The 21,082-nt window shown below is 50.6% G+C and overlaps 1 protein-coding gene across 1 annotated transcript in view; it reads left to right on the top strand.

Annotated features, from left to right (window-relative positions):
• The first annotated feature begins 2,714 nt into the window (after positions 1 to 2,714).
• The window catches only part of Vil1 (villin 1), a 36,208-nt gene continuing 17,840 nt past the window's right edge, over positions 2,715 to 21,082 (top strand). The window contains exons 1-10 of the mRNA XM_004662933.2: positions 2,715 to 2,803; positions 11,753 to 11,838; positions 12,549 to 12,623; positions 14,375 to 14,571; positions 16,322 to 16,430; positions 16,554 to 16,664; positions 18,312 to 18,514; positions 18,607 to 18,685; positions 18,845 to 18,943; positions 20,304 to 20,457. Of these exons, the coding sequence (XP_004662990.1) occupies positions 11,764 to 11,838; positions 12,549 to 12,623; positions 14,375 to 14,571; positions 16,322 to 16,430; positions 16,554 to 16,664; positions 18,312 to 18,514; positions 18,607 to 18,685; positions 18,845 to 18,943; positions 20,304 to 20,457 (1,102 nt within the window). The 5' untranslated portion in view covers positions 2,715 to 2,803; positions 11,753 to 11,763. The remainder of the gene's footprint in view (positions 2,804 to 11,752; positions 11,839 to 12,548; positions 12,624 to 14,374; positions 14,572 to 16,321; positions 16,431 to 16,553; positions 16,665 to 18,311; positions 18,515 to 18,606; positions 18,686 to 18,844; positions 18,944 to 20,303; positions 20,458 to 21,082) is intronic.

Here is a 21,082-nt window from a genome sequence, read left to right as displayed (position 1 = left end):
CTGTAGATGAATGTGCCACCATGTGCATCTGGCTTTATGTGGGTACTGGGGAGCTGAACGTGGGTCCTTAGGCTTTGCAGGCAAGTGCCTTAACTGCTGAGCCATCTCTCCAGCTCCCCTCTGTTTTTACTTCTTTTTTCTTTTTTCTTTTTTTCTGTTCCAAGAAAGGTGGAAAATGTATTCATGGAAAGGTCTTTTTTTCTTTTTTTATTGACAACTTCCATGATTGTAAACAATATCCCATGGTAATTCCCTCCCCCCTCCCCCAGTTTTCCCTTTGAAATTCCACTCTCCATCATATCCCCTCCCCCTCTCAATCAGGCTCTCTTTTATTTTGATGTTATGATTTTTTCCTCCTGTTATGATGGTCTCGTGTAGGTAGTGTCAGGCACTGTGAGGTCATGGATATCCAGGCCATTTTGTGCCACCTCTTCCTCAATGGACCCTGAGCCTTGGAAGGTGTGATAGAGATATTTCAGTGCCGTACTCCTCTGTCACTTCTCAGCACCATGATGCCTTCTGAATCATCCCAAGGTCGCTGCCATCTGAAAAGAGAAGGTTCTCTAACCAAAAGTGAGAGTAGCATTTATATACTGGGCAGTTTGGTGAGCCCAGGCTGACCTGGAATTCACTACGTAGTCTCAGGATGGCCGTGAACTCACAGTGATCCTCCTACTTCTACCTCCTGAGTGCTGGGATTAAGGGTGTGCATCACCATGCCCAGCAGAAAGACAGGGGAAGGGGGTGGGGACAGAATGGGTGCACCAGGGCTTCCAGGTGCTGCAAACAAACTCCAGACTCAAACAAATCCAGATGCATGGGCCATTTTATGCATCTGGGGAGTCTGTAATCCCAACACTCAGGAGGCTCAGAAAGAAGATAATGAGTTTGAGGCCAACCTGGGCTTCATAGTAAGATCCTGTCTCAAGAAGAGAAAGAAAAACCGTGTGTAGTGGCACATGCCTTTAATCTTAACATTCAGGAGGCAGGGGTAAAAGGACTTCTGGGCATCCAAGTCCACCCTAAGAGTACATAGTGAATTCCAGGTCAGACTGGGCTACAGCAAGACCCTACCTTGGAAACCTGAAAAGAGAGAGAGAGAGAAAAAAAAAATTTTTTTTTTTTTAATGGTTTGGATAAATGGCATAGTGGCTAAGGTGCTTGCCTACAAATCCAAAGGATCCAGGTTCAATTTCCTAGGATCCACGTAAGCCAGATGTACAAGGTGGCGTATGCATCTGGAGTTCGTTTTCAGTGGCTGGAGGTCCTGGCATGCCCATTCTCTCTCTGCCTCTGTCTCTGAAAAAGCAATGATAATAAATATAAGTTTAATCTTTTCTTGGGGTGTGTGTGTTAGAGCTGAGGAACTGGGGATCGAACCCAGGGCTTCACACATGCTAAGCAAGTTCTCCACTACTAAGGTTCGCATCCAGCCTTCTAAGGGAATCCATGTACTGGCAAATATTGAGCAACAAGCATTCCTTATAGATGGCTAGAATTCAAGAGTCCAGTGATGAGTCCAGTAACAATCTTTCATGGAGTTTCTCATTCCTTTTTTTAATATAGATATAGGTATTTTTAAATATATCTTTATCTATTTTTTGTAAGCAGAGGGGGTGGGGAGAAAGAGAGGGAGGGAGAGAACGGGTGCTCCAGAGCCATTAGCCATTGCAAATGTTCCAGATAACATGCGCCACCATGTGCATCTGGCTTACCTGGGTACTGGGGAATCAAATCTGGGTCCTTGGGCTTCACAGGCAAGCACCTTAACTGCTAAACCATGTCTCCAGTTCTATGTTTACTTTTCTTACTGATTATGCATGCATACACACTACACACAAGTACACACGTGTGTACACACACGTATGTTTGGTCTTCAGAGCTCTTGGGAAGGTCAGAGGAAAGACTGTTCTCCCCTGGTCCTTTTCATCTAACCCTCCTAAGGACCCGGGTTCCAATGTGACAAGCACTCCAGACTGGGTAGGGGGCGGGGGGGCCACAGCTGCCCATCGTGCTCAAAGTCGCTCTCCCAGTGAGAGCCACAGTGGAGGGCAGTGCTCCTTCACATCCCAAACGAGATGGACACTCCAAGTCCAGGGTTGGAAGGTGGAGGCCTTGGCTCCTGAGAGAGGACGGAAGAGCAGGGTTCAAAGGCGCTGATTTATGGCAACTCATAAAAACTGCAGGTGGAGACCGTGGCTCCAAAAGGGGGAGGACAGGAAGAGAACTATGCTCACAGAGCGAGGGTCATGCTGAGTAGAAGAGACCTCTAGGGGTGCCGAGGCGCACCCTCCTCCCCTGCTGGTCCCAGAGGAGGCCAAGTGTGAATCATCACCCTGGATCCCTGGGTTTAGGGCTCTAAGAACCCAAGAATCCTGACCTCTTTCCCCGTGCACTATCTTTTCAGGGCAGAAGGAAGGACAACGGAGTCCTCCTCTTGATGGGTAGGAGGAAGGGCCCACGAGCCTGTGGCCTGCCCTGGTGGGTGTTGTCCACTTGCCAGGAGGGCAGGACCTTGGGCGGAAATGTATCCCATCCCTGTTGCTTGATCTGTAACCAAGGGCGGGGCACGTATGCCCTGGCTGTCAGGTTGTCACTGGGCTCTAGGCTCCCAGGGACCTGGACACCTGCTTCCCCACCCCCTCACTCATTCTCTCTCTCTCTGGGGCCCTATCTTCCCTTATATGGAGAAGGCAGTTCCTGGGGTGTGGGGGGAGTGAGGACAAAGGTTGATCTCCTGCAGCCAGCTAGCTTGCCACAACTCCCTGAGATCTCCCAGGTGGCGGCTGCCTCCTCCAGACAGGTAAGGCAACCAGGTGGGGACACAAGGGGACCACAGCTGGTGGACGGGAAGAGAGTCTTTGCTTCTTGCTAGCAGCCCAGACCTCCTATCTTACGTTGCTGTGGCCTTGGGGCTGAGGCAGGACAGAGATTCTGGAAGGAACAAAGGAGCTAGCTTGTAGTCGTGGGCTTCTGTGGGGAGAAGCTCACAGGCCCCTCTCCTGCGGCTCACCTCACTCCACAGTGGGTGCCCCTGCCCAGATTGCCAGGGACTAAGGCACATCCGGGGACTCAGGGTTTCTGTATTTAAAACCAGGACTGTCTTGGGCAAGCTGAAACTAGTTGGTCGCCCTGACCACACTCTGCTCTCTCTCTTTACTCATTTCATCCTCCTGGGAAAAGGTTTCTTTCCCCTGACACTCTTAGGAGCTCCGGTCCTAGCTTCCTGGATCCCAGGGTCAGGACAGCAACTGCCAGGAACTGAATGGGTGAAGATACAGGGAGGTGAGAGATACAAGCTGGTGACTAAGGCCGTCGGCCCCGACAGGCCTGGACCTCTCCCCTGCACCAGGACAGGCCCCTTGAGCTCCCCAGCCACTGCAGCCCATTCAGCAGCAATGGGAGTGGCAGTCCTGTCCAGGGTCTTGGGACCCACTCCGTCATCTGCTCAGGAATCCTCCTGTCACTTTGAGGGTGACGATGTCCATCCATGCCTGGTGTTCTTTGTCTGAGGAGAGGGTGGCTGGAGACAGCAGGACCCGAAACCCCTCCAGGGCCCAAGAAGGTCTTCCTTTCATTCCACTCTTCTAACAGTGGCACTCATGTCTTCTGAGAACCTACTATGGGCTATGAGTTGGCAGCTACAGAGGTGTCTGGGTTCTGGGTGTGGTGGCTCATACCTGTAACCTGTGTCCCCCTCGTGTCTAGATCATGGAATTTGGGTACTTTAGACCTATAAACTGGCAGGGCTGAGAAAGACATCAGACATTTTGGGGTCCCCAAGAAGAGCCCTTTGCCCAGCCTAAGAATTCCCAGGCCTCCTGGAAGAAATGACATGCATTTTAGGACAGTGGAGATGGGTGGGGAGAGCATACAGTGGAGGGAGCAAGGGCAGACGGGTTGGTATTCTAGAAGGCTGAGTGTCAGCAGAAAGCTGCACAGAGCGTGTTAGGGGACAGAGCTGGGTGGGCAGGAGGACAGGAGAGGAAGGAGTTCTGGATACTATGTAGGTGGCTGACTTTAGGGTCTTGGGGTGGCAGTGCTCTTCCCCAGGCTAAGGCATAGAAGAGGGTACCAGGAGTGAGGGGATGCCAGTGAGTTCAACTGAGGGAGAAGATGGTGGCTATCTTGTTGGCTGGTTGCCAGAGTGAGGACTCCAGAGTCTCCTTGTAGTTTAGTGATGGTAGGAAAGCCTGGGAGGTCCCAGCCGGGACAGCCTAAATGTTTGTTCTGACCAAAAGATTAGGGTCAGGAGCAGTTGGAAGTGCCCATGGGATGGGGCTGTCCACCTCTCAGAACCAGTCTTACCCAGAGTCCTCTTGCCCTGTCTCCGCCCTAGCGAGGCCCCCCCCACCTGTCCAGGCAGGGGGCTGTGGATTCTCAATCTCACTTCTCCACAGGGAGAGGCAGTGAGCCTCAATCCCCTCTCGGATGTCTTCCATTAATTCCTTTCGCTGCTGGTTCCCTCCTCGAAGGACAGTCCACTGGTGGAACCTCAGAATCCATCTGTCTATGAGCCCTCTCGTTGCACATCTCCCATGAAGAACAGGTTTTGTTTCACTTAGTGGGTGTCAGGGACTCTGTCTTACAGAAAGGGGAGTTGTGATAAAGGTGGTGGTGATTTTGAAGTAAAGTAGAGAACATTCCTTGGGTAGTTTGGTCCTACTGAACCAGGAGGCCTTCGGGGCCCTAGTGCGTCTTCAGCCCTCTTCCACAGTGCAGGCCATGTTAGCCAGGGCATCAGATGGGAAGTAGACCTGTAGGACTTCTCCAAACACACTGCAAGCTGCCCATGATGAACAGGTGGCCCAGGTCACCCACGTGGGCTGATCAGAGTGGACAGACCATGGGCAAGAGTGACCACCCTGGTGACCTCAGAAGAGAGAGTCTCCAAGTGGTAAAGGCCAGGTCAATTATCCAAGATGTGACTCAATGTCAAAGTGCAAGGAGAGCTTAACTGGAGAGATGAGAGGTGTAAGTACAAGGCCTGGCCCATGGGACCATGACCTTTCATTCATTAGTCACCAGGCCAAGGAACAGCCATGGAAGGCAACTCCAAACCCAGGCTGGGACAGGCACGTGGAGCACGGGGTGGCCTCCAGTCCGATTGAGAAGTAGGATGAGGATCACCAGATACAAGTGGCTCTCAGCTCTGGCTCAAGGCAGAGTCCCCTGAGGGGAGGGATTTTCAAATCACCCAGGCCCTACCACCAGCAGAAAATAAAGTATCTAAATCCAGGCCCCAGGCCCCACCCTATCCTAATTAAATCAGGACCCCTGGGGATTAGGGTTCTGAGCATAGCAGCATCAGTATTTTTCAAACACTCCCAGGTGATCTGACCAGCGGCTGAACAAGCACATCTACAGATCAACACAGAAAGCTAAGAGAAAGCCATCTTCTTCCAGCCCAGTGGGTACAGAGGGGTTCACTGTGGACAGGGCACTCTCTGCCAGCCAGCCATCTTTCCTTCCCTTCCTTCCTCCTTCTTCCTTTCTCTCACTCGTTCATTCCTCCAGCAGAATTTCAACACTGTACTGAATGCTGGGGAGTTCTTTATCTATTTAGGCAGGGTCTCATGTAGCTCAAGATGCCTCAAACGTGCTAGGGAGTTCCAGGATGCCCTTGGTCTCCTAATCCTCCCATCTCTGTCTCTCGAGTGCTGAGATTACTGGCGTGAGTCACCACACTCACCCTCGTGCTGGGGATTGAGTACTGAGCAGGCAGAAAAGGTCCTTGCCCTGTGGGTGTGCATCCTGTGGACAGCAGCAGTTATTGGAAGGTGCTAATGCAGGTAGCTGATGAGGACCAGGAAATTGTTTCATGACCTCATTTTTTTTTTTAATTGATTTGAGAGAGAGAGAGAGATTGAGTGAGAATGGGTGCACCAGGCGCTTCAGCTGCTGCAAATGAAGTCCAGATGCGTGCGCCCCCTCGTGTGCATGTATGACATTGTGTACTTGCATCACTGAGTCTCGCTTACGTGGGACCTGGAGATTCGAACACAGGTTCTTAGGCTTCACAGGAAGGTGCCTTACCTGCTAAGCCATCTCTCCAGCCCCTTGTTTTTGTTCTTTCTGCTTGGCATGTGTGCATGCATGTGTGTGTGTATACATGCTGTTATGTGTGTAAGTGTGGAGGGGGTGCCAGAAGTCAGTATCAGGTGTCTTCCTCAAAGGATCCCCGTTTGATTCTCCAGGTCCCATGTAAGCCGGATGCACAAAGTGGCACATGCGTCTAGAGTTTGTCTGCAGGGGCTGGATGCCCTGGCACACCCATTCTCTCCCTCTCTCTTTCTCTCAAATAAATAAATAACTAAAATATGAAAAAAATATTATTTGCAAGCAGAGATACACACACACACACACAGAATGGGAATGCCTGGACCTCTAATCACATGAACTCCAGATGCATGTGCCACTTTGTGCATCTAATTTTATGTGGATACTGGGGATTGAACCTGGGCCATTCGGCTTGCAAGCAAGTGCCTCAGCCATCTCTCCAACCCTGATTGATTGATTGATTGATTTTGAGGTAGGGTCTTGCTCTAACCCAAGCTGACCTGGAATTTACCATGTAATCTCAGAGTAGTCTTGAACTCACAGTGACCCTCCTACTTCTGTCTCCCAAAACATGGGATTAAAGGTGTGTACCGCTATGCTTAGCTTCTGATTATTTTTTTTTGAAGCAAGGTCTCATTCTAGCCCAGGTTGGCCTCAAACTCACAGCACTCCTCCTACGCCAACCTTCCAAGCGATGGGATTAAAGCCTGTGCCACCATGCCTAGAAGCAAATATCTATATTTTGAGGTAGGTCTCACTCTAGCCTAGGCTAACCTGGTACTCACGCTGTAGTGCCAGGCTGGCCTCAAACTCATAGCAATCCTCCTACCTATGCCTCCCGAGTGCTGGGATTAAAAGTGTGTGCCACCATGCCTGGCTTAATGCATATATATTAATACATATTAACATATATACATGAAACCATATATTTTGAGACATGATCCCCCCCTTTCTCCTTAAAACTGTACTTAGTGCTGGGAGTGGTGGCGCACGCCTTTAATCCCAGCACTCGGGAGGCAGAGGTAGGAGGACTGCCATGAGTTCAAGGCCACCCTGAGACTACATAGTGAATTCCAGGTCAGCCTGGGCTAGAGTGAGACCTTACCTTGAAATCCAAAACAAAACAAAAACAAATTGTATTTATTTAGTTATTTATTTATTTGAGCAAGAGTGAGCAAGGGCACAGTAGGGCCTCCTGCTGCAAATGCACTCCAGACATATGTACCACTTTGTGCATCTAGCTTTATGTGGGTACTGGGGAATCGAACCCAGGCTATCAGGCTTTGCCAGTGGGCACTTTTAACTACTGAGCTATCTCTCCAGCCTGAGCCAGGGTCTCTTGATGAACCTAGCACTCACTGAGTCTGCTAGATTAATAAGCCAGCAAGTCCCAGGGGTCTTCCGTCACCACATCCCCAGCGCCATTGCATCTAGCCCTGTGGCTCCTGGGGACCTGAGTTCAGGTCCTCGTGCTTGCAAGACAAGCGCTTTACCCAATCGCCTCAGCTCTAGTCTTAATTTTATTTATTCATTTAAATTTTTTTTTATTTATTTGCTTGGGGGTGGGGGGAAGAGAGAGTGAAAGTATGGATGAGCCAAGGCCTCTTGCCTCTGCAAACAAACTCCAGATACATGCAACATATGTGGGTATTGGGGAACTAAACCCAGGTCAGTAGGCTTTGAATACAAGTGCCTTTTTAACCACTGAGCCATCTCCCCAACCCCTTTAGTTCTCTTTTAGTCTGTGATAAAGTACTCATAAAATTCTATCTACTTATCATCTATCTATCTATCTATCTATCTATCTATCTATCTATCTATCTATCATCTATCATCTATAGCGGCTTACATTATAGCCCAGGCTCACTTTGATCTTGAAGTGCTCTTGCCTCTCCCTCAACCCTTCACTCTAGTTCCAGGATGATATGCATATGACACCACACCCAATTACTTTTTTGTTTGTTTTTCGAGATAGGCTTTCACTCTAGCCCAGGCTAGCCCTGGAATTCACTATGTAGTCTCAGGGTGACCTTGAACTTACAGTGATCCTCCTACCTCTGCCTCCTGAGTGTTGGGATTAAAGGCGTGCACCACCATGCCCAGTTACTTTTTGTTTTTTGATTTAGGGTCTCCTTCTAGCCCAGGCTGACCTGGAATTCACTGGGTAGTCCCAGGCTGGCCTCGAACTCACAGTGATCCTTCTACCTCAGCTGCTTGCGTGCTGGGATTAAAAGCATGCACCAGCATGCCTGACCCAATCTTTTGTGTAAAGTGTGTGTATGTAATGTGGTGTGCTCTGTGTGGGGCCTGTGCACATGTATGTGCCCTTGCGGTGCTCATGTGCTCGCCCGTGGTGGCCGAAGTACATCAGGCGTCTGGCTCCGTCTCTCTTCGCTTGTTCTTGTTTGAGATTAAATTAAGTCCTTAACTGACATCAGGGATTGCTGTTTTGGGGGAGCCTATGGTCCCCTAGTCTCTGCTCCTCTTTGAGGGGCTGGGGTTACAGGAGCACGTGCCACACCTGGATGTTTAGGTAGGTTCTGGAGATTCAAACTTGGGTGGTTTCAGACCTCTTCAGGCCCTTACGCCTGTACAGGAAGCATACCTAACCACTGAGCCATCTCTCTAGCCCCACACGCAATCCTTTTATCCACTCTGTTTTGCTGTTGAGGTGCCAGGGCTGGATTCAGAGCCTCGGGCATGCAATTCAGTGGTGTTCTATACGCTCACGGTCATGGGCAATGCCTCTCGCCACGCTAGTTTCAGAACTGCCCCAGCATCCCAACAGGGAGCCCTGCACCATTAGAAGCCATTCCCCTCACCTCAGCCCCAGCTCTGGCCACCAGCAGATTATTTGCCTGTCTGGATAGTTAACGCAAATGAGGTCATTCAACATGTGGGCTTCTGTGATTGGCTTCTATCATTTAGCACAGGCTCAGTACCTGTTAGGGAACGTCCCACTGAGTCACTCCTTTTTATGGCCTAATTGTGTTCCATTGTGTAGATAGATCAGTTTTTGTTTCACTTATTGATGACCGTTTGGGTGGCTTCTATGTTTGGGTATTGTGAATAAGGCTTCTAAGAACTTCAAGGATAATTCTTTTTCTGTTTTTTCCTTCCTTTTTTTTAAAATTACTTTTTATTTATTTGCAAAAGAAAGAGCAAAAGAGAGAGTATGAGTGTGCCAGAGCTTCTTGCGGCTGCAAACTCAAAACGCATGTGCCACTTTGTGCGTCTGGCTTTAAGAACTGGGGAACTGAACCCCAGGTTGGCAGACTTTGCAAGCAAGAATATTTAACCACTGAGCCATCTCCCTATAACCACCTTTTACATTTTGTTTTGTTTGTTTTGTTCTTTAAATATATTTTATTTGGGCTGGAGAGATGGCTTAGCGGTTAAGCACTTGCCTGTGAAGCCTAAGGACCCCAGTTCGAGGTTTGATTCCCCAGGACCCACATTAGCCAGATGCACAAGGGGGCGCATGCATATGGAGTTTGTTTGCAGTGGCTGGAGGCCCTGGCATGCTCATTCTCTCTCCCTCTTTTTTTTTTTTTTTTTTTTTTTTGAGGTAGGGTCTCACTCTATCCCAGGCTGACCTGGAATTCACTATGGAGTCTCAGGGTGGCTTTAAACTCACAGCAATCCTCCTACCTCTGCCTCCCAAGTGCTGGGATTAAAGGTGTGCGCCACCACACCCGTCTTCTCTCTCTATCTACCTCTTTCTCTGTCTGTCTTGTTGCTCTCAAATAAATAAAAATAAGCCAAAAAAATTTAAATATATTTTATTCATTTATTTGAGAGACAGAAAGAGACAGAGAGAGGGAGGGAGAGAGTGGGCATGCCAGGGCCTCCAGCCACTGCAGAGGAACTCCAGATGCATGCGCCCCCTTGTGCATCTGGCTCACATGGGTCCTGGAGAGTTGAACGGAGATCCTTTGGCTTTGCAGGCGAATGCCTTAACTGTTAAGCCATCCCTCCAGCCCTTGTTTGGTTTTCTTGAGGTAGGATCTCATGTCGCCTGGGCTGGGTTCAGTGTGTAGCCCAGGATATCTTTGAGCTCCTGATTCTATTACTCATTATTTCCTCTCTCTTTCTCTCTCTCTCCCCCTTTCACTGGGACAGGGTCTCACTCAGTAGTCCTGGCTGGCCTGGTACTCATGTCAGGATGTCCTTGAACTCACAATAATCTGTTTGCTTTAGCCTCGCAAGCACATACACCAGCATGCCCAGTTTTATTTGGTGCTCAGGATTAAACCCAGGGCTTCCTGCATGTCAGGCAAGCCTTCTACCAGTCAAGGCATGTCCCTGGCTCTCAAGTATTATATATATATAGAGAGAGTTTGTAAGCCATTATATATATTTTTTTTGTTTATTTTTATTTATTTATTTGAGAGTGACAGTCAGAGAGAAAGAGGTAGAGAGAGAGAGAGAACGGGCGTCAGGGCCTCCAGCCACTGCAAACAAATGCCAGATGCGTGCGCCCCCTTGCGCATCTGGCTAACGTGGGTCCTGGGGAATCGAGCCTCGAACCGGGGTCCTTAGGCTTCACAGGCAAGCGCTCAACCGCTAAGCCATCTCTCCAGCCTGCCATTACATTTTTATTCAGAAATACCAGGAATATAAGGGAACAGGAGGGCTTGAAAATGGAGAAAGGGCAAGTGGATACACCGATGTGGTTTGGGGATAGGGAGAGCAGAGTTCTACAACTGAGGAGGAATGGATGACCGGAGAGCCCATGTGGGGTTACAAACATGGGCCCGGGAAGCAAAACTGTGAAAAGAGATAGTTAGGCAGTTAAGGCACTTGCCTGGGAACCCTCAGGACCCAGGTTTGATACCCCAGTACCCACATAAAGCCAGGTGGACAAGGTGCATGTGAGTTTATTTGTAGTGGCTGGAGGCCCTGGTGCACTCATTTGCTCTATCTGCCTCTTTCTCACTCTTAAATAAATTAAAAAAAATTTTTAATGTGAAAAGGATTTTTATAAACAGTTGTGTACTAACAAAGAATCAAAAAGCTGCCGAGTGTGGTGGTGCATACCTTTAATCCCAGCACTCAGGAGGCAGAGGTAGGAGGATCACTGTGAGTTAGTTCAAGGCCACCCTGAGATGACATAGTAAATTCCAGGTCAGCCTGGGCTAGAGTGAGACCTCAAAAAAAAGAAAAGAAAAGAAAAATCAAAAATAGAAACAGAGTAATATACCTTACCAGTCTGGCAGCCAAGCTACCAGAGTGGGAAGGACATAGTCTTATCGGCACAGGGACCAAGGGGTGGAGATGTGACCAGCCAAAGGGCCTGGAGGGGAATTCTCTCCCTTGAGCCCAGGTAAGAGTATTTATTTGAAGTCAGGGAATTATCTCTGGAAGCCAAAGTATAATTTTTTTATTGGACTATCTGCTTTTATTTATTTCTTTATTTTTGGTTTTTCAAGGTAAGGTTTCACTCTAGCCCAGGCTGACCTGGAATTCACCATGTAGTCTCAGGGTGGTACTGAGTGACCAAGTCACTATCAGAGGTGGGAGGGAAGGATGGAGACTGGGCAGTCAGGACTCTCAGTGGGGAAACAGATCCCTTTCTTCCCCCCAGGCCTCAAGACTGGGGGGGGGGGCGCAGTCCAGACACTGGTGGTCTGGGCTGGAAGTGAAGCACCCCCAGCTCACTGGCCTGGTTCCCACCTCTCTCCTTCTCTAGGCTCATCCATCATGACCAAACTGAGCACCCAAGTCAAAGGGTCTCTCAATGTCACCACGCCGGGGCTGCAGATATGGAGAATCGAGGTGAGCCATGTCCAGGAGTGAGGATGGGAGGGCAAGGGCTGGAATGCTGGAGTGCAGGAGGGTGCAGGAGGGTGCAGGAGGGTGTAGGAGGCCTGGTATGGTCCTGGTCAACTCCAGTCCTGTCTCGCAGGTTGCCAAGAGCTCCTGCACCAGCTCCAGCCCGTTCCTCTCTTATCTCTTCCTCATCTGTTTCCCTGCCTTCCTCTGCGCTTCCGTGTCCCCACTCAGGCCTTCCTTTCCTCCTCTGTTTCCCTAGCTCCCACCTGTTTTCCTTATCCCCTCCCTTCTCCCTCCTTCCATTCATTTCAAATACCACGGGCCTTGATCGTACTTTATTTGTGTTTTGCTGTGCGGGGATGGAAGCCAGGGCCTCCCTCAGTAAGGGCTCTACCACTGAGCCACACCCTAGGCTCTGCTGGCACAATTTCCTTCTCCTCCCATGCAACCCCTGGTCAGATTCCCACCTCCTCTCTGCTCCCCTCATCCTTGTGGTTCCGGCAGCCTCTTTGACCTTCTTCTGACCTGAGCCCGTTCACCCCTTCTTAGGCAACATGGTGGTCCCATGTTCCCAGGAGACCATCATATTGATGCTGAATTTATTGTAGATGTGATCAGGGTGGCTAGATTCAAGCAATCCTCCTGCCTCAGCTTGCTGGGTAGCTGGGACTACAGACGAGCCACTGCACTCCATGCCCCCTTTCTCTCCCCAGGCCATGCAGATGGTTCCTGTTCCTTCCAGCACTTTTGGAAGCTTCTTTGATGGTGACTGCTATGTAGTCCTGGCTGTAAGTGAGTTGGGCAGGGAGGGCGCTGAGCAGAGAACAAAGCACACTGGGATATCAAGGAGGAAAGTGGGGGTGATACTGAGCGCTAGCCTGGCTTTGTCCAGCCTGTGTTTACAGGAGCCCAGCCTGTGGGGACCCACAGGGACAAAGATGTGCCTTCAGAGGCTCCCAGTTCTGGTGCCATAAGCTTGTTCAGTCCTGGGGGACTCTTAAAAAAAAATTACTGGAAGCTGGGCGTAGTTGTTTAAGCCTTTAATCCCAGCACTCAGGAGGCAGAGGCAGGAGGATCACCATGAGTTCGAGGCCACCCTGAGACTACCTAGTGAATTCCATCAATTCCAGGTCAGCCTGAACTAGAGTGAGACCCTACCTTGAAAAACAAAAGAACAAACAAACAAAAAATATTGGGCTGGAGAGATGGCTTAGTGGTTAAGGCATTTGCCTACAAAGCCAAAGGATCCTGGTTCAATTCTCCAGGACCTGGGTAAGCCAGATGCACAAGGAGTGCATGCATCTGGAGTTCATTTGTAGTAGCTGTAGGACCTGGCGTGCCCATTCTCTCCCACTCTCTCTCACTCTGCTTCTTTCTCTCTCTCAATAAATTATATATATATATATATATAATTTTTTTGTTTATTTTTATTTATTTATTTGACAGTGACAGAGAGAAAAAGGCAGATAGATAGAGAGAGAGAGAGAAACAGAGAGAGAGAGAATGGGCATGCCAGGGCCTCCAGCCACTGCAAATGAACTCCAGACTTGTGTGCCCTTGTGCCACTGGCTAATGTGGGTCCTGGGGAATTGAGCCTCGAACTGGTGTCCTTAGACTTCACAGGCAAGCACTTAACCACTAAACCATCTCTCCAGCCCAATATATATATATATTTAAAATTATTTATTTGTTTTCAAGGAGAGGGGGAGAGAGAGTGAGTATGGGTATTCTAGGGCCTCTAGCCACTGCAAACAAGCTCCAGATGCATGCATCACTTTGTGCATCTAGCTTTATGTGGGTACTGGGGAATCGAACGTGGGTCATTAGGCTTCACAGGCAAGTTCCTTGACTGCTGAGCCATCTCTCCACCCCCCCGGGGGAACTCTTGAGCTGGACCATCTTTCATCTTCATATTGCCTTCCTGATTTTGCCACTTACACTGTTAAAGGCATTTGTACTTTTCCTTTTTTTAATTTTTAATTTTTTAAACTTTTTTTTGGGGGGCGGGGAGGTTCCGAGGTAGGGTCTCACTCTAGCTCAAGCTGACCTGGAATTCACTGTAGTCTCAGGCTGGGCTTGAACTCACTGTGATCCTTCTATCTCTGCCTCCTACGTGTTGAGACTAAAAGCGTGCACCACCACACCGGGCTCAACATGCCATGTTCTAGAAGGGACTTGAGCCTGGGCAGAATCTAGTATCCACAGGAGTCCTATCCTTCCGACACTGGAGGATACCTATAGGATGTTTGTGTGCCCATGTAGTGACCTCAAGGACCTCCAGTGGTCCACATACATCAGCGCACGTGGGATTTCCAAAATGAGAGGACAGAGCCGGGAAGCTAGTCAGTCATTCACTAGCCAGAGTCGGTGGCAGGGCTGGGCCACATTGGGGCCCCTGACAGCGCCCAGGGTGCCTCCCTCTCCTCAAAGTCACCCATGGCCCAAGCTCTAAGTGTATCAGAGACTACGTAGAGTGAAAGTTGGGACTGTGGGCGCCCCGAGCCTTGGATACACAGACATACCCTTCTTCTCTCCCTAGATCCACAAAACCAGCAACAACCTATCCTATGACATCCACTATTGGATTGGCCAGGACTCGTCCCAGGACGAACAAGGGGCAGCTGCCATCTACACGACGCAGATGGATGACTTCCTGAAGGGCAGAGCTGTCCAACACCGGGAGGTCCAGGGCAACGAGAGCGAGACCTTCCGGAGCTACTTCAAGCAGGGCCTTGTGTATGAAGGGGCATAATGGGTCTGGGCGGGGAGGTAAGCGATCATGACTGAGGATCAGAGGTGGAATGTGGGGGTGGTGACTGAGCTGAAGAGGCAGGGACACTGATGGCGAATAAACCCTGGACAGTAAAAGATGACCTGGACCGGGAAGGGAGCCTGGTGCTGTGGGGGGTCTCTGTGGCCTCACAAGGGTGTTTGCCAATCTTTCTCCACCTTTCCATTCTGCACCCTTATCTCTCTCTCTTGAGGCAGGGTCTCACTCTAGCCCAGGCTGAACTGGAATTCACTATGGAGTCTCAGGATGGCCTCGAACTCATGGTGATCCTCCTACCTCTGCCTCCCGAGTGCTGGGATTAAAGGCGTGCGCCACCACGCCCAGCTACGCACCTTATTTCTTTGTTGTCCTGCCCTTGGTGCCCTCCCCTCTGAGTGTTCTCCACTCCTCTTTGGGACATTCTGAAGTCTGGCGCCTGTGACCTGTGAATTTCTGTTCATTAACTCCTGACTGAGTGTTGAGAGGGGGGGCCCTCACGCTCTCACGTCAAGCCCCAAACCCCTCAGGCTAAAGGGCAGGTAGCTGTCCTCTTTTTTTTTTTTTAATTATTTTTATTTATTTATTTGAAAGTGACAGACAGAGAGAGAAAGAGGCAGATAAAGAGAGAGAAAGGCAGATAAAGAGAAAGAAAGAATGGGCGCACAGGGCCTCCAGCCACTGCAAACGAACTCCAGACGCGTGTACCCCCTTGTGCATCTGGCTAACGTGGGTCCTGGGTAATCGAGCCTCAAACCGGTGTCCTTAGGCTTCACAGGCAAGCGCTTAACCACTAAGCCATCTCTCTAGCCCCCTCTCTTCTTTTAGCTGACCTTTTACTAGCAGCCCAGTCCTGCTGACTTTTCTAGAAAAGTTTGAAACTGTGACCTGGCTTTTCTCATGGAAACATCCCTTTGGAGCTGAGTCATTTCATTTAAAAAATATTATTATTATTTGTTCTTCTGAGATAGGGTCTTATGCTGGCCCAGGCTGACCTGGAATTAACTATGTCCTCTCAGGGTGGCCCTGAACTCACAGCGATCCTCCTATCTCTGCTTCCCAAGTGCTGGGATTAAAGGCATGTGCCACCACGCCCAGATCTAAAAAAAAAACAAAAACAAACTTTATTTGAAAGCAGAAAGAGACAGAGAGAAGAGAGAGCGAGAGAGAGAAAGGATGGATGTGCTAGGGCTTCTAGCTGCTGCAAATGGACTCCAGATGCATCGCCACTTTGTGCATCTGGCTTTTCGTGAGTACTAGGGAATTGAACCCAGGTTGTTAGGCTTTGCAAGCAAGCGCCTTAACCACTGAACCATCTCTCCAGACTGAGTCTTTTCTGACCTGTCCTACAGTCTGCGTGGTCCCCGCTCCTCCCTTTTGTCTCGCTCTCTTCCGCTCACTAGGACCACTCTGGGCATTTACCTGGCCCCTTGTCCCTGTTTCTTTCCCTTCTCATCACCGTGGCCCCCACTTCTGTCAGCCCCTCTGCAGGGCAGGCGCCAGGGCAAGGGAAGTGAGGGCCTGTGATGCAGGCTATATGGGCAGGCAGCCTTAGGCCAACCTCACACTTCCAGGACAGTGATTTGCAACCCAAGTACCACGGTCACCTTACCCCATGCCAACTGAGTCCTCAGAGGGCCCATACAGTAGCCAGGCAGCTCAGAATCTTGGCACTCCTCCCCACTCAATGCCCTTGGGTCAGCTCTCCTCTCGTCCCAGGATCCGGAAAGGGGGCGTGGCTTCTGGCATGAAGCATGTGGAGACCAACTCAAGCAACGTTCGGCGGTTGCTGCACGTCAAGGGCAAGAGGAACGTGGTGGCCGGAGAGGTGGGCAGGCTCCGCTGGGACACTGGTCAGGGGCTGAACTCGGCTGAGGGAGGGGAAGGTGGCCAGAGATGAGGCTGATGAGTGCGCTCTGAGCTGGGTCTGGGGCTTCTCTGTGCCTCCTAGGTGGAGATGTCCTGGAAGAGTTTCAACCGAGGAGATGTCTTCCTCCTGGACCTGGGGAAGCTTATCATCCAGTGGAATGGGCCAGAGAGTAATCGCATGGAGAGACTTAGGGTAATCCCTCTGGGGACCACTTCCTTGCAGCCCAGCTTACCCCATATGCTCCTGCAGACCCAGTGCCATCTGTCCCCAGCCAAACTAAGCCCTGAGCAGCTTCGATCCCCCTGCCCACTCTGTGCCACTTTTAGGGACAGGAGGCTGGACCTGAATCTCCATGTATACCGAGAGGGCGTGCTGTGTGTACGTGTGGCTAGTTCCCAAGGTTGAAATGAGTTCTTGTAGTGTGTGGTACGCAGACCCCATGCCTCATCCGGGGATTTGGAAGTTGAGGAAGTGGACGTTTGCCCTCGCTCTGGCCTAAAGCTGGTTATTCCGGCTGGGGAGCTACACAGGAAAGGAAGAGCTGATTGTGAAAGGAGTGTGGTACTTGGTGTGCAACAAGGCTTCTAGGATGAGGAGAGGGTGAGGCAAAGGCCCTGGGGGCAGGAAGATGATGTCTGGTGGGGGTTCCACCAGTGTGGCAGGTGTTACGAAGGTCTCCCCGGCACACTGTGTGGGCATCAGCCTCTGGAAGAGGGTGGGATTTTCTGCTGGGTGAGCCCAGCCACGGAAGGTTACCTGATTTCTGAGGTGACATGAGTCCAGGGAAAGGTTCAGGCTAGCAGGGAGGTCCCTGTGGCCATGCAAGAGACCAGCAGAGGCAGGAGGTGCCCAGGCTCTGGCCCTAGCCGGTGGGATTTGGACTTAGCTTAATGCAGGATGCAGAGGGACAGCTGGGGTGAGGCCAGCTCACAGCATTGTGCTGCACAACAAAGGCAATGGCTGGAGGCTCATTTCCCCAACTGGGCAGGTCTCAGGGAGAAAACAGATTTGGACATCATAACATAGAGCTGTCTTTTGGAAGCTAGATAAATACAATGAGAGCTGAGACAGCAGAGTTGAAGGTAAAAAAGTATGGATATTTGCTGTTCACACAGGCCCGTCTGGGACTCAGGAGGGCTGGTGAGGGAGCCTGGAGGCAGAGAGCCTGGGGCTAAAAGAAAAAAAGGGTGAACCACAGTGTGTGTGGTGTGTGTGTGTGTGTGTATGATTGTGCATGACACTGAGCTGTGTGTATATGAATGTGTCTGAGCCGATGTATGTGTGGTACTGTGCGTGTACTTGAGTCTACAAGTGGACTTTGGGGCCAAGAGATTGACTAAAATACCAGGAGCACTGAGGCTCAGACCTTGTGAAAAACTGAAGCCGGGCGTGGTGGCTCACACCTGTAATTCCAGCACTCGGGAGGGAGGAAGAGGTAGGAGAATCGCTGTGAGTTTGAGGCCACCCTGAGACTGCACAGCGACTTCCAGGTCAGCCTGGGCTAAAAAGAGATCCTACCTTGGAAAACCAAAGGAAAAAAAAAAAAAAAAAAAAAAAGAAAAAGAAAAAGAAAGAAAACAAAATAACACCAAAAAACCCTGTAAAGTAAAAATCACATATTTCCATCAATGTCAAAGCTGCAGGCCCAGTGATTGTATCCCATAGTCCATGACACCTGCCTTCCCTCGCCTTTTCACCTCACTTCCTCACAGATACCTGAAAAGCCTGGTCCCTCCCCTTGAAGATGCTCGTGCGATGGGCTGGCACTTGCCCAGCAGAATTTGGGGTGGTGGATACAACCTTGTCCATCCTCATGGGTCACGTGTGGCCTTTCTGCAGGGCATGACCCTGGCCAAGGAGATCCGAGACCAGGAGCGGGGTGGACGGACCTATGTGGGAGTGGTTGAGGGGGACAATGAAGAGGAGTCCCCGAAGCTGATGGCCATCATGAACCACGTGCTGGGCCCACGGAAGGAGCTGAAGGCGGCCATCTGTGATTCGGTAGTGGAGCCGGCAGTCAAGGCCTCTCTCAAGCTGTACCAGTGAGCACCCAGCTGGGTTCTTCTGGGTGCTCTAGGGGGCAGGGTACCCGGGCTGAGGCATCTCCCTGCCCATGTCTTGCTTTGTTCTACAGCGTGTCTGACTCAGAGGGAAAACTGGTGGTGAGGGAAGTCGCTACCCGGCCACTCACACAGGACCTGCTCAGCCACGAGGTCTGGAGGACCCTCACACCCCTCAAAACGGTTTAGCCCACCCTTTCCCCAGGCAGCCAAACCTCCAGACAGGAGTAGAGGGGACATTGGCCTCGCCCAGCTCACCCTTCACTCCATCACATTGTTAGACTCACCTGGATCTTTCTGTCCCAACTTCAGGACTGTTACATCCTGGACCAGGGAGGCCTGAAGATCTTCGTGTGGAAGGGCAAGAACGCTAATGCCCAGGAGAGGAGTGGAGCCATGAACCAGGCTTTGGTAGTGACATGGGTCAAGGGCAGCAGCAGGGGCTCAGACCAGACCGCAGTGCCTGACAGATCATAAGGGGGTCCCTGGGGATAGTGGGCCCAGATGTGGGGGCTGAGGGTCTAGCCTGAAGCCATCTTCCAGGTTGTCTGCATGCTGAGGCGCTAACCACTAGGCAACCCTGGACCTCCCTGTGATGTGGGATGTCACCTCCCCACGTGTGGTCTTGGTTTAGAGAAGGAAGGGCTTGGGTTGGATCAGCTTGGGGTCAGGGACAGGTTAGAATGTTGGGTTGGGAATGGGTTTAGATTTGTAGAAGAGTACTGGACACTAGAATTAGAATTGAGGTGCAGTAAAACTGGGGTGGGGGTCAGACTTGGCTTTGGAGTTAACATCAGAATTAGGTTTGGGGTTGAGGTCAGAGTAAGGTCTAAGTCCAGAGTTAGGCGAAATGTGTTATCAGGCTTGACCCTAAAGTTGGGATTGGCACAGGATTGAAGTTTGGGGTCAGGCATGGTGGCTCACACCTGTAGTCTCAACGCTTGGGTCTGAGGTAGCAGGATCACTTTGATTTCAAGGCCAGCCTAGGCTACAGAATGGCTTCCAGGACAGTATAGGCTAGTGTGAGACCTTTCCTCAAAAAAACTAAAGGTGGGGGGGGGATGAGCCAGGGGTGGAGGCGCACGCCTTTAATCCCAGCACTCGGGAGGCAGAGGTAGGAGGATCACCATGAGTTCGAGGCCACCCTGAGACTACATAGTGAATTCCAAGTCAGCCTGGGTCAGAGTGAGACCCTACCTCAAAAAGGGGGGGGTGATTAGAGAAATGGCTTGGCCATTAAAGGCACTTGCTTGCAAAGCCTGATGACCCAGATTCAATTCCCCAGTACCCACATAAAGCCCAATGCACAAAGTGTCACATGCACCTAGAATCCATTTGCAGCAGCAGACTCTTTGCACGTCCACTGTCTCTCTCTCTCTCCCTCTCATCCTTTCTCTCTCTCTCTCACACACACGTGTGTGTGTATTTCTTTCTTTCTTTCTTTTTTTTTTTCAAGGTAGGGTCTTGTTCTAGCTCAGGCTGATCCGGAATTCACTATGAAGTCTCAGGGTGGCCTCGAACTCACTGTGATCCTCTTACCTCTGCCTCCCGAATGCTGGGATTAAAGGCGTGCATCAGCGCGCCAGGCTCACATAAATATTTTTTTTAAAGGCTGGGGTCACTGGGGTCACATTGGGGTTGGGTAGGTTCAGGTTTGGGACAGAGAAGGTTGGTGGTATCCTTAGATGGGTTTGGGGCCAGGCTTTGGCTTGTATGGGGGTACAGAGACCGAGGGCAAGGCATAACATCCAGCCACCCCTTCATTTCCCAGAACTACATCAAAGCCAAACAGTACCCACAAAACACACAGGTGGAGGTGCAGAATGATGGGGCCGAGTCAGCCATCTTTCAACAGCTCTTCCAGAAGTGGACCGTGCCCAACCGCACCTCAGGCCTGGGCAAAACCCACACTGTGGGCTCTGTGGGTGAGGGTCCTGTGGGACAGCATGGGGTGAGGGAGTGGGCTAGGGGTGGGAGTCAGGGCTAGGGGGATGACCTACTTCCCTTTTCTTCCCTGACACACCTCTTCCATGAACACTTTACCCTGGCTCTCCGCTCCCCCTGGGCAGGCGCAAACATAGATAAGCTTAAGCGTTGTCACAAAAAAGAAGCTATGAATGATTTGTCTTTCATTTGGCATAGGTTTGGGCCTCTCTGGGAACCAAATAGCGTCTCATCAGACAGTGTTTGTTGAGGTCAAGCTGAGTACTAGGCTCTGGTGGGAGGAAGAAAGGCCTGGGTACAGTCCCTATTATCTGGAGCCTCCTCTGAGCTGGGAGAGTCAGTGCTTGAAGAATGATCAGGCTAAAACCTTGCTCCTATTTTTTTGGGGGGGGGTCTCACTCTAGCCCAGGCTGATTTGGAATTCACTGTGTAGTCACAAGCTGGCCTCGAACTCACAGTGATCTTCCTACCTCTGCCGCCCAAGCGCTGGGATTAAAGGCATGCGCCACCACGCCTGGTTTTGCTTGTGTCTTTTGCTTGTCACTAGCAGCTTCCCTGGAGACACCGATAAAGCAGGTGTCATGGGGCATAGGGATGGGATTCTGT

The sequence above is a fragment of the Jaculus jaculus genome, chromosome 4, assembly GCF_020740685.1.
Source record: "Jaculus jaculus isolate mJacJac1 chromosome 4, mJacJac1.mat.Y.cur, whole genome shotgun sequence".
In the NCBI taxonomy this organism is placed as follows: domain Eukaryota; kingdom Metazoa; phylum Chordata; class Mammalia; order Rodentia; family Dipodidae; genus Jaculus; species Jaculus jaculus.
Note: the sequence above shows the minus strand (reverse complement) of the source record. Positions and strands in the feature narration are given on the sequence as shown.